A 13,090-nucleotide genomic window follows, 5' to 3' on the forward strand; every position below is an offset into this window, starting at 1 on the left:
CCATATCTTAAGTGCACCATATTTCCATTGAATGCAAGTGCAAATGTGATATAATAGCAACGGCAGAGGGGAAGATTTTCAGTGATTAGCGACTAGTTCATCACACAGTGCTATCATACTGTATGGAAAATAGTTATTTGGACATCTTTTATTGTACTATTTTTGTAGGGATGTGTGATGCCACTTGTTTTCTTTTCGATCCTATATATCACCTATGTTAATACCTCTATTAAATAGATTTTTTTTTCCCTTTTTCTCCCAATTTGGCATGCCCAATTCCCAATGTGCTTTTTAAGTCCTCCATGTAGTGATTCGCCTCAATCCGGGCGGCTGAGGATGGATCCCAGCTGCCTCCGCGTCTGAGACCGTCAACCCACGCATCTTATCATGTGGCTCATTGAGCGTGTTGCCATGGAGACATGGCGCGCGTGGAGGCTTAACACCACCCATCGCGGCATCCACGCTCAACTCGCGCCGCACCCCACAGAGAACGAACCACATTATAGCGACCACGAGGAGGTTACCCCATGTGACTCTACCCTCCCTAGCAACCGGGCCAAATTGGTTGCTTAGGAGACCTGGATGGAGTCACTCAGCATGCCCTGGATTCAAACACGCGAACTCAAGGGGTGGTAACCAGCGTCTTTTACCACTGAGCTACACAGGCCCCCACTTTTTTTTTAATTCTTGATATAAAATGGGTAATTGAAACTCAAGGAATATTCCGGGTTCAATACAAGTTGAGCTCAATCAAGAAATGTGGCATAATGTTGATTACCACAGAAAAAAAAAATTACAAATAAAAATAAATCTAGGTTACAATGGAAGTGAATGGGGGCCAATTTTTAAAGGGTTTAAAGGCAGAAATGTGAAGTGCACTTAAATGAATCCTCCTGTTATAACTCGTGTATTATTTGATCTGTAAAGTTCTTCAAATCGTCATTTTATTGTTGTATTAGGGTTTACGGCATTACGTCATTATTGCTACAAAGTTGTAAAATTGTCTATAACTACACAGAAAAGGTTAGTAAGTGATTTTATCACACTAAAATCATGGTAACACTCATTTTGCTTAAATCTTGTGGCTCTACTTTTGAAACAGTGAGTGTTTTCAGATTGTCTCTATTCACTTCCATTGTAAGTGACTGAAGGAGAGATGAGTCAAAACTACTTTTAGTGGCTATCAACATTATGCCACAAATTCTGTCAATTGAGCTTAACTTGGATTGATCCCAGAATATTCCTTTTAAGGTCTGCATTCATTTTCATGGCATCTAAAAAATAAAAATAATTTTTATGTGAAGATGGATATTCGTGATACAACATCAGTATCTGAATTAACGATGCATTAGAATCGATCTGCCCATCCCTCTGTCAGTCCCCATTAATGGAAAAATCTGTTGTGTTCCAAAGAAACAAAGCAAGTCATTGGGGTTTATAACAACATGATGCAGTAAATGATGACAGAAGTTTCATTTTAAATGATAACAACTGAACGTTTCTCCTAAAATATACACTCACCTAAAGGATTATTAGGAACACCTGTTCAATTTCTCATTAATGCAATTATCTAATTAACCAATCACATGGCAGTTGCTTCAATGCATTTAGGGGTGTGGTCCTGGTCAAGACAATCTCCTGAACTCCAAACTGAATGTCAGAATGGGAAAGAAAGGTGATTTAAGCAATTTTGAGCGTGGCATGGTTGTTGGTGCCAGACGGGCCGGTCTGAGTATTTCACAATCTGCTCAGTTACTGGGATTTTCACGCACAACCATTTCTAGGGTTTACAAAGAATGGTGTGAAAAGGGAAAAACATCCAGTATGCGGCAGTCCTGTGGGTGAAAATGCCTTGTTGATGCTAGAGGTCAGAGGAGAATGGGCCGACTGATTCAAGCTGATAGAAGAGCAACTTTGCCTGAAATAACCACTCGTTACAACCGAGGTATGCAGCAAAGCATTTGTGAAGCCATAACACGCACAACCTTGAGGCGGATGGGCTACAACAGCAGAAGACCCCACCGGGTACCACTCATCTCCACTACAAATAGGAAAAAGAGGCTACAATTTGCAAGAGCTCACCAAAATTGGACAGTTGAAGACTGGAAAAATGTTGCCTGGTCTGATGAGTCTCGATTTCTGTTGAGACATTCAGATGGTAGAGTCAGAATTTGGCGTAAACAGAATGAGAACATGGATCCATCATGCCTTGTTACCACTGTGCAGGCTGGTGGTGGTGGTGTAATGGTGTGGGAGATGTTTTCTTGGCACACTTTAGGCCCCTTAGTGCCAATTGGGCATCGTTTAAATGCCACGGCCTACCTGAGCATTGTTTCTGACCATGTCCATCCCTTTATGGCCACCATGTACCCATCCTCTGATGGCTACTTCCAGCAGGATAATGCACCATGTCACAAAGCTCGAATCATTTCAAATTGGTTTCTTGAACATGACAATGAGTTCACTGTACTAAAATGGCCCCCACAGTCACCAGATCTCAACCCAATAGAGCATCTTTGGGATGTGGTGGAACGGGAGCTTCGTGCCCTGGATGTGCATCCCACAAATCTCCATCAACTGCAAGATGCTGTCCTATCAATATGGGCCAACATTTCTAAAGAATGCTTTCAGCACCTTGTTGAATCAATGCCACGTAGAATTAAGGCAGTTCTGAAGGCGAAAGGGGGTCAAACACAGTATTAGTATGGTGTTCCTAATAATCCTTTAGGTGAGTGTAGTTGCGAATGTCTATGAAACCCGCTTGTGAGAACCAGTGAATATGACAGTCAATGTCACGGTGCTTCCGACTCATCTTCTGCATGTTTGAACTAGGAATGACGGACTTCAGCAACCCATAAAGCGATACACGGTTCAGTCCTTCAGCTTCCGGCATGTCTACCAGACGCTGTACTCCGCACAAAGCGTGTACTTGCCAACACTTTACGCTCGAAAAGACTCAAATCCCCTGGAGGGAGGCCAGTGTCATTTGCTGCAATTATAGTGTTCAACAAAGGCCAAGCGTCGTCTTCACTTTAGATGTGACTGATGTAAATGGAAAACCTGGAAGTATCCGGGAATTCTTGTCTTATTGTTTTTGAGACCTTTTAAGATATTGTCATGAAACAAACATAGTGATTTGTGAGCAATTGCTCGTTTTGATTCAGTTCTCTTCAGGTAATCAGTCGAACTGGTTCACAGATTGGTCCAAATCAGTCATTAGAAAAGTAATGGAACTGCATTGGCCAGAAAGAGTGGGAACCATGTGATCATCGCATCATGTTCTGACCAAAAAGCACACTTGGACAGGAAGAGACCGTCTAACCAGACTTTTTACGTGACGTTTGTGGCCGGTGATCAGCCTTGGAAAGTCAGTTTCATTGTTTCAATAAACCAGTTCAAAAAAACGACTCCCAGCCGATCACTCAAGTGTTCTCCAAAGTCCTCACACACATTTAACGAAACTGATGACGCCGCCAAAACACAGACCAGTGTGCGACGAGTCGGACATCAGAGTCTGTGTGTTTAGATGTGTGTCAATCTACTAAACTATGCGTAAATATTTTCTGGATTTAACTGTATGGATCTAGTGGTGTCTAATGGTCCGCCTGTGTGTTTCAGGACATGGTGCGTCGTGGCGAGATCATCGATGACGTGATGGATGACGAGTTTTATCTTCGCAGGCTGGAAGCTGGACTCTTCGTTTTACAGCTCATCTGTTATATCATGGTGGAGATCTGTAATGCCGGCATCCCACAGGTACATACACTCGCCCTCAGACGCTGTTCAGTCACAGATTATTTCATTGGGTAACGGAGTATGTTTAATGCTATGTACTGAGAGGAACATGTTTGTTCTTGCAGTTACAGCAGCGAGTCCATCAGATCCTTAATCTCAGGGGAGGATCCGTGAAAGTAGTCCATCATATTATGAGAGGTGAGATTACTAATATGGATCAATGGCCAGTTCTGATGTTTAGATAGCAGGGTCACCAATGTCTGATATAATACACACACACACACACACACACACACACACACAATTCTGTAAAACTTGGGACAGTATGAAAAATCCTCTTTGTGAGAATATTCAATCTTTGAGATGTATTCAGTCTATTTTTTTTAGCATTTTTTGTATTTTTTTTCCCCAAACTATTTTCTGAAAGCCAGCACAAAAGCACCTTTCTTTCGGCTCTTTATACTGTGAAATGTGCAGCTCTTTAAATTGTGCTCATCCTCGTTCATGCTCAGCGCATGTTCATAAGTGATTCATCAGGAGGAGGATGTTTTGTAAAGGTTAAGAAGACTGTCGCACTTTTCCCAGTGCTGCTCATTTTAAGAGGGCGGCTGAAGGCGCTCCGAGACGTAATCATTGCTCTTTTAGAAGGGCGCTTTTAAAGTGCTACATGTGAACGGGTTTTATTTTCACCCCCTTCAGGCTGGGCTTTCACAGCAGATTCCCAACACAGTCGTATTTTACATGCTGCATATATTATAATCCACAGATGTTGATATTTGGGATGCACAATTTATCGATTGCCATTTCGGCATTGGCAGTAATTGGGTGAACTCGTTTAAACAACTCCATTTCACCCCAAAGACAAATGGAAATACATGACATCAAATCCCTACACCATTTTTTGCATTCCCATTACCATAATGCGTCCGGACATTTTACATTTGAGGTTGTTTTAAATGTTCATAATTCTCGGTTAGCGTGTTTACATGCACGATATTGTACCAATTATGCTTAAGTCGACAACACGCCTGTGGTCATCAGGGCTGGACTGGGAAGAGAAATCAGTCTGGGATTTTAAATGGCAACAGGCCCAACTGTTGAGGGGGGGGGGTTTGCTGTCCTTTGCTGCATATCGCGGCGCCGTTTTATGGTCCGCTCTGCATAACGCGGTGGCTCATTGTTGCTTATCGCGGCCCATTCTGCATGTTTCGCGGACGAACCACCAGCCCGCTAGGTTCCCCCGATGGACATTACGCCCCTGATCGGCCCGAAAGTGCATCGGCCCACCAGGAAAATGTCCAGTATGCCAGATTTCCAAACGCAGTTTGTTAATAAGCAGATTTTTGGTAGTTTTTGGCACATTGCTATGCATGTAAACACGCTCAATGTTATGGTCATTACTGTAATATTTACTGTATTATAGTGAAACATTATTATAATATAATGACTTTTAATTTACTAAGAACAACAAATGAATAAGCACCTCCCAATTTAAATAGATTTTTTTAATATATATATATATATATTTATTGCATTACGGTAATGACATTTTGCGAGGGCAACAATGTGCTTAATTGTCATGAAAATAATTATTTTTATATTATAATTTCTTTATATTTCTTTATGGAGTTCGAATAATGACAAAAATATATGAGTCTGCAATTTGGTCATCTAAATTCTAGACACTATTATTTTATAATAAAAAAAAAATATTTTATAAATGTTTTATGTAAATTATTTTAAATAAATTTGATAAATATTTCATAAATTTGTATTTTTAAACAGGATTTTTTTGTTCTGAAATGTTTTTGACTGGGTGGCGCAAATAAATAAGTAACCCCGCTTTGCTTAACTTTTGGCCTATTTTGTTTCCGATCCAAATTTTTGAGGTGAGAAATTTGTATTTGGAGTTTGTAATTGTTTTTGTTTTTTCCTGTATTCTATAATGAACCTGCATTTTTACATTCAGCCTCTAAAATATTCAAAAACAAATCTAATGACAGCTTTCATGAGTTCAACCATAACATATAAATAGTTATTGGCCAGATGAGATCTCAAAAATACTGCGCGCCTTTTTTCTATTTTGGCCCGTTTTATTGTCTCCCCCAGACTTGGAGTGTAATTCCACACTGTGTCATAGCGGGTCAGTTCCTCTGGCGTGGAGAGGACATGTGACGAGTCTAATCTGAACGATAGGCCTGGAACGCTCTCAGCTGGTGTGTGAGTGTGAAACTCTCTCCCAGCAGCTGGTGTGGGGTGAATCTGTGCTCCCCTGCAGGGCCACTGTGACTGGGGTGAGAAATTGAAATTTTCACCTGCCCTCTGCTGCAACTGTGCTCGTGTCAAACCGGCACCAGTCTGCCAGGGTGCTGCGCCCGCAGGTCTCACAGATCCTGTAATTGTGCTTACACTGAAGTAAACGCCATCCAAGGAAAATGAAAACAAATGTTTCTTGAGAAATTAGGGAGGTTGTCTTCTCGCCGTCTATTTCCTTATAGGCAGTAGGGACGTAAACCCTTTTGGTGAGCTATATTTGCCATTGTCACCTTTAGCGTGCTCATTGGGGGGTTGTAAAGGTTTTGGGTTATTCCATGCCAAATCAAGCAAATTTCAGAAACTTCCCCAGATGATTTTTTGGATTATGTTAATACGTTTTCTGAAGAAAGATAAACATAAATGGTGATGAAATCCCAAATACTAAATGTCCTGAATCAATATTTATGGAATAATCCATTGTTTTGTAAAGGGGGTCAAAATGGCAATTATCGCCTTTGATTTTGGAGCAAACTTCCACTTTTAAAAAATGATCTTAGAAAGGTGGCAGCGTCATTATTTTATTTTTGCACAGAAATAAACATGTCTAAAATCAGTTGACCTTGTTGCATGATATGGCAATGGTGTGAGACTACATAAATAACACGTGTGAGCAGCTGGGAGCACAGATATTTCAATACAAGTATCCCCAGTGTATTTTGGCTTTTTTATAGTTAAAAGTATGGCGCTATGCACCAGATCTCTTTCACCCACTGGTTGTCATTGGTATTTTGGTTGCACAATAAACTGCTGCTGAGATTTCATAAAATTGGGACTCTTGTCACCGCTAGGCCGGCCCGTCACAGGATGGAAAGAATGTTTTTTTTTTACACCCATTCAACATATACATTTACATTTGAACATTTGTATCATTATCAGTTAAATCCAGTTGACCACTAATTCACATGTTTGATTTATTGGAACAAAAAAACAGTTTTAATGCGATGACCTTGACACCCTTTTGTTGCATTTTATGCCAATGTTGTTTACTCTAGCAAAAATCAACAGATTTTTTTATTTTTGCTCCAAATCATTGGCAGAAATTGTCATTTTGACCCCCTTTACAAATGTATGGGTTACTCTGTAAATATTGTTAACATGGAATTTAATAATTTGGCTTTGATCATCATCATTTAGGCGTCCCGGTGTCAACTCGGGACCGCTGTTCGAGTTGACACTGAATGACCCTATTGTGTAAAGCACAAGTCAAGTTTTAAATGGTAAATGGTCTGCACTTATATAGCGCCTTTTTAACCTTAGCGGGATTCAAAGCGCTTTACACTGTCTCTCATTCACACATTCACACACCAATGTGAGCTGCTATGTAAGGTGCTAGCCTGCCATTGGGAGCAACTTGGGGTTCAATGTCTTGCCCAAGGACACTTCGGCATGTGGAGTCATGTGGGCAGGGATTCAAACCACCAACCCTGCGATTAGTGGCCGACCCGCTCTACCAACTGAGCCACAGCCGCCCCAAAATTCTCTTGATTCCAACAGAGCCTGATGTTAGCATGTTACTAAATTAATTACATTTAGTAACATTTAAAATTATATAATGGGTGGTGCAATTTTATATTGGGTAAAATGGTACTTTTTAGTTAAATAAAACAACATATGTTTTAACATGATTTAAGTGTGATAAAATCACTAACTAACTTAATCTTAAGTTATATCCAATCTTACAATTTTGTTGTCATGACGACGTAATGCCTGCATACACGGTCATCTGCTAAGTGCCGCAATGCCGGTAATTCTCTGATATTATGACACTGGAATCATGTTAACAGGTATAATGTTTGTCTTGTGTCTATCGTTTTGAAACAATTATATGCTACCTACATGGGCAGCTCACTAGATTTTGGACCAGAGCACTGCCCTACTTGGCCATAAGATGAAAAAATGGGGGCCATTTTGGGCTACAACCTCCTGATTGGGTCCACATTTCCCTGAAGTGCTCACACTGCATTGGCACACACAGGAAATGACTGGCACAAACAGGATTTGTTTGTTTGTTGATCATGTTTTGCTGCAAGAAATTCAGATATTGAAACACCTACAGAGCCCTTAACACTCAAGGCCACATTTTCTGAATCGTACCAAGTGTGTCTATTTATTATATGTGTGACCTTGAGCTGTGTATACTGGTGACAGTGGGAAGCACATTTGCAGTGGGCTGAAGTTTTTCCAGCAGCATCTCTGAGCTCATAATGGATAATCCCCCTCAAATCATGCAGCAGGCAGACTGTTTTATCAGCTGCTTTCTCTAGCCCTGGGGCTTGTGTTTCAATGCGGCGCTTTAATATATAAATTTTTTTCTTCTTAACCATCTTATTGATTTTATTTATTTATTTTTGGCTGGGTTTGATCCTCTGTCACAGGGCTGGAGCAGGGCTTAGAAAGTAATTCGGGAGCAAGTATACCTTTCCACGCCCGTCACATGCTGCACACTTCTAAAATCACACACTCTCAAAGTCAACATTTCACCCATATTGACCGGTTCACTTTCTCAAAATAATAGTTCTCCCAAAAATGAAGTAATTATTTACTCACCCTAATGCCATTCCAAACCCATATGCTTTTATTTTATCCGTGGAACACAAAAGTAATAGTTCTTTTATGTGGCTGCATCCACAATTTAAAAAATGGTGCGCATATATGTAACTTAAAGACTGTAAAGTTATGACTACGTTATACAAAGTGCCGTTATACAAAAAGCCGTTATTCAAAGTGCCGTTATACAAAGTGCCGTTATACAAAGTGCCGTTATTCAAAGTGCCGTTATTCAAAGTGTGACAAAAGGCATTCGGTCTCAATGATATCAACCCCTTTTTTTTATTATAATTACTTTTTATTTAAATATAAAAGAGCCAGCCTGACCTCATGAAAATCATGTGACTGGCGAGATTTTTGCTAAATGAAATTACGTGGTTCCTTACACGCGTCACGGCAGTTCTGAGGTGAAATGTCCCCCCCCCCCATTGCATTTTACATCAAAGAAACCTACCGCCCTACCCTAAACTTTAAGCTAAACCTAACCAATAGTGTCATAAAAAGAAAATGTGAGATGGGAAAACGTGCTTCTATGACATTTTCAGCTCATGTGTCAACTCGCGTATTTATCATTCAGCTTTGGAACGGCATGAGGATACGTAAATAATTCAAGAGTTTTCATTTTGGGGTGAATTTTTCCTTTAAATCCTCCACATAAACTAACAATAACAATTAAAATTGGGAATATTGTTAAATATCTCATATATCACGCTTATTCTGTTGACATCAAGGAGATTTCTAAGCATCCTTTCAGCAGTCTTGTCCACTTTGGTCCAGCACAGTTATAAAAGTCTCATTCTAAGCATATGTTGACTTTATCATAATGCCTGCATCCCTTTGAGTTCTTGGGCATGGTTCCAACTCGCTGCAGGTTACACTTGAGTGTCCTGAAATAGCCAGACCTCAATCAAAATGTCCGATTTGATCTGACTCATGGACACGCTCTCACATCAAACGGAGTCTGCTTTTAAAGCTATTTGCCCTTTTAAGGAGGGTACCGCTTAAAGCAAAGTACCTCACTACCTCAACCCCATAACAATTTAGACTGCAGATTTAACTTCTTCTAAATCAGCCAAGTTCCTTCTGTAGCTCGTACATGAAGAGGGGGACTGAAAATAACCTCTGGTGGGCAGTCAAGGGATGTGTGACAAATAAAAAATTAAAACATACTTTCAGGAATACAAATTCTCTCTTTGATTTATTTTTTTTCTTTCTTTTTTTGTAGGATTAAAGTATGCATGCTGTCCTTTGAGATAGAATTAGGAAGAGGTTCTTGGCAGGGCTTGTGGTGAACATGAAATTCATCCAAATTACTAAACACCCCGTTTCTTTTGCTCTCGTTTTTCAGAATATGCAGAAAATATCGGTGACGGCAAAAGCGAGGAGTTTAAAGAAAGTGAGCAGAAGAGGATTATGGAACTACTTGAGAACTTCTAAACATCCAGTCGGAGCTCAGCATCGGTTTACCGCCGTGTCCCGCTGTAAATACAGAGTTTTGCGTTTCATATGTCGTTTTTGAAGAGTTGACGTCTAAATGATAATACATGGATTTTCGACTTTTGCAATCTTAAAAGATACAGACTGAATCTGGATGTTGTATCCGCTGATATCTCTCCTAAGATATATTTTATCTCATGCAATTTAAAAAAATTTTTTAAGGGTAAACATTTTGTTTTTGAAAAGCTGTAAGAACAACTTCAATTTTCTTGTAATTAAAGTTTGTGCTTTCTGTAGTTTGCACTGTTGTCCTTTACTAGCTTTCATACATCACCCTCCACTAGACTTAACGTCTCATTAAACCAGTTCAAGCGGAGAAAAACTTTTGTGCTAAAACACACATTAGGAACATTTTACATTTATGACTTTGCGTTATGTCTCTCCAGCATTTCTTCAGCTGATTAAGCAAAGTCTAGTTTCTGCTCCATTATCCTATCATGCAGGTCCCTTTTGATGCAACCAAAAATAGTTTAAATTGTAATGGGAAAAATTAACACCTGCTAATTAGCTGGTGATTTCAAATTGTACCAGCAATGAAACTGTATTTTGCAATTCTTAATTTTTGGCAAAGAATACCTATGGTATTTCTACTTTAAGATTTGTGAAAAATAGCACAGGTTATTGTGTCAACGCCATACATATTTACATTTAATTTATGCTTTTGGCAGACACTTTTATCCTTACAGAGCGCTTATTACAGGGACAATCCCCCCGGAGCAACCTGGAGTTAAGTGCCTTGCTCAAGGACACAATGGTGGTGGCTGTGGGGATCGAACCAGCAACCTTCTGATTACCAGTTATGGGCAAGAGCCCACTACGCCACCACCACACCACCACAATGCATACATATATGCAGTCTCTTGCGAAAGACAACTTGATTATAAAAACGCTGGGTGTTTCTTCAAATTTGGGCACTTCCCTGTCCCAGTGATTATTTTTATTAAAACAAACGGATTACAACGTTTTTCTTTTTGTCATATGAAGGTCTCATTTTTACCAGACATTCATCTTTTATTAATGCCTTTTGGTGGATAGATTTGGATGTTTATGGATTTGGATGTAAAATCCACAAGAAAAATAAAAGTTATGGAGTGGTGGTGGTGTAGTTGTCTAAAGCACACAACTGGTAATATGGTAATCAGAAGGTCGCTGGTTTGATCCCCACAGCCATCACCATTGTGTCCTTGAGCAAGGCACTTAACTCCAGGTTGCTCCGGGGGGATTGTCCCTGTAATAAGTGCACTGTAAGTCACTTTGGATTAAAGCGTCTGCCAAATGCATGAATTTAAATGTTATTAAATGTTTAAACCTATCATAATCTAAAAAAGGAGTGAAACGAATCCAAACCATTGCAATATGCATTGTGTGAAAATGGTTTCTAGCTATTTTTTTTATTAGAGTTGTGGCTTCAGTTCCACCGCACTGAACAATTTTGCCCCTAAACGTTTTGTGTACATGTCCATAAAGTCAACAAAAGTGTAAATAAAGAGCATGCTTTAACTGAAATATGAGTAATGTTTGAAGAAAACAAAGAAAATGTTAGGTAAATATGACTTTTTTGTATTTTTATGGGGCATCATTTCAAGCTGTAATTTTGCTTGCCACGTGACAAGATGCGCGGATTGATGGGCTCAGACGTGGAGACAACTGAGGTTCGCCCTCCGCCACCAGGATTGAGGCGAGTCACTACGCCACCACCACCACAAGGACTTAAGAGTGCATTGGGAATTGGGCATTCCAAATTGGGGAGAAAATATATAAAAAACAATACAAATGTACTGTAATTTCCAGCACAGAATTCTGTTAAACACAAAACTTTAATTTGCAATGTGCTGGAAAAAATGCTAATATTCATGACTTTTTTTTGTCCAACTACCAAAGCCAATTTTTGGTATTTGCCTAGTGCTAATAGTGAACTCTAGATTTGATATCTCTCTTTCTTTTATAGGAAATAGCTGCTGTGATTCTAATGGCCATTAATTAAATGTTTGTCCAGTGGCGATGAGCCAGAGACCCACAATCCCTTGCTAATCATAGCCCTGCTGAGCTAGCAAAATAAGATGCTAAAACTCACTCTAGTTCTCTAACCTTGCTTACATTCCCTCGTTATTTTAGTCTCTCCCTCCCTCAATCCCATGGGTTTAGTGTATATATCACCACAGCCAGGGAACGGTGTGGTGTATAGAGAGACAGTTTGCTTACTAAGCCCTCCTTCTTAACGGACAGAGGCTTTAGCTGAAGGTGAGAATGATTGTTAAAGCTCTGGAGCCAAATTGAATCAATCAAGTGGAATACTTCAGCTGAGGAAACGGGTCATTATGGTGGATTTATACTCACTGGAGGGCCATAGCTTTAAAACAGACATCATGTAAGGGAATTATTATTGTAACAAAAACATTGTGTGGCTCGAGGCATTGATGAATCAGCTTCGTTTGATGGGAAGAGAAAGGCAGTGCCGCGTTTCACGAGCTAATTAAATGCTGCAGTCTCATTACAGCTTGAAACCTCTATGGTCATTGTAAGCTTGAGACCTCTATGGTCATTGTAAGTTTGCGACCTCAATGGTCATTGTAAGCTTTTGACCTCAATGGTCATTGTAAGCTTGAGACCTCTATGGTCATTGTAAGCTTGAGACCTCAATGGTCATTGTAAGCTTGAGACCTCAATGGTCATTGTAAGCTTGAGACCTCAATGGTCATTGTAAGCTTGAGACCTCTATGCTCATTGTAAGCTTGAGACCTCTATGGTCATTGTAAGCTTGAGACCTCAATGGTCATTGTAAGCTTTTGACCTCTATGGTCATTGTAAGCTTGAGACCACAATGGTCATTGTAAGCTTGAGACCTCTATGGTCATTGTAAGCTTGAGACCTCAATGGTCATTGTAAGCTTGAGACCTCTATGGTCATTGTAAGCTTGAGACCTCTATGGTCATTGTAAGCTTGAGACCTCAATGGTCATTGTAAGCCTGAGACCTCTATGGTCATTGTAAGCTTG

General features: G+C 39.9%; 1 protein-coding gene across 2 annotated transcripts in view; it reads left to right on the top strand.

The window, feature by feature from the left end:
• The window catches only part of ctnnbl1 (catenin, beta like 1), a 64,193-nt gene extending 53,378 nt beyond the window's left edge, over positions 1–10,815 (top strand). For both annotated transcript variants that reach the window (XM_052100279.1, XM_052100280.1), the window contains exons 14-16: positions 3,619–3,756; positions 3,861–3,933; positions 9,947–10,815. In XM_052100279.1, the coding sequence (XP_051956239.1) occupies positions 3,619–3,756; positions 3,861–3,933; positions 9,947–10,035 (300 nt within the window). In that variant the 3' untranslated portion in view covers positions 10,036–10,815. The remainder of the gene's footprint in view (positions 1–3,618; positions 3,757–3,860; positions 3,934–9,946) is intronic.
• The last annotated feature ends 2,275 nt before the right edge of the window (positions 10,816–13,090 follow it).

This window comes from Xyrauchen texanus, chromosome 31, assembly GCF_025860055.1.
Source record: "Xyrauchen texanus isolate HMW12.3.18 chromosome 31, RBS_HiC_50CHRs, whole genome shotgun sequence".
Classification (NCBI taxonomy): domain Eukaryota; kingdom Metazoa; phylum Chordata; class Actinopteri; order Cypriniformes; family Catostomidae; genus Xyrauchen; species Xyrauchen texanus.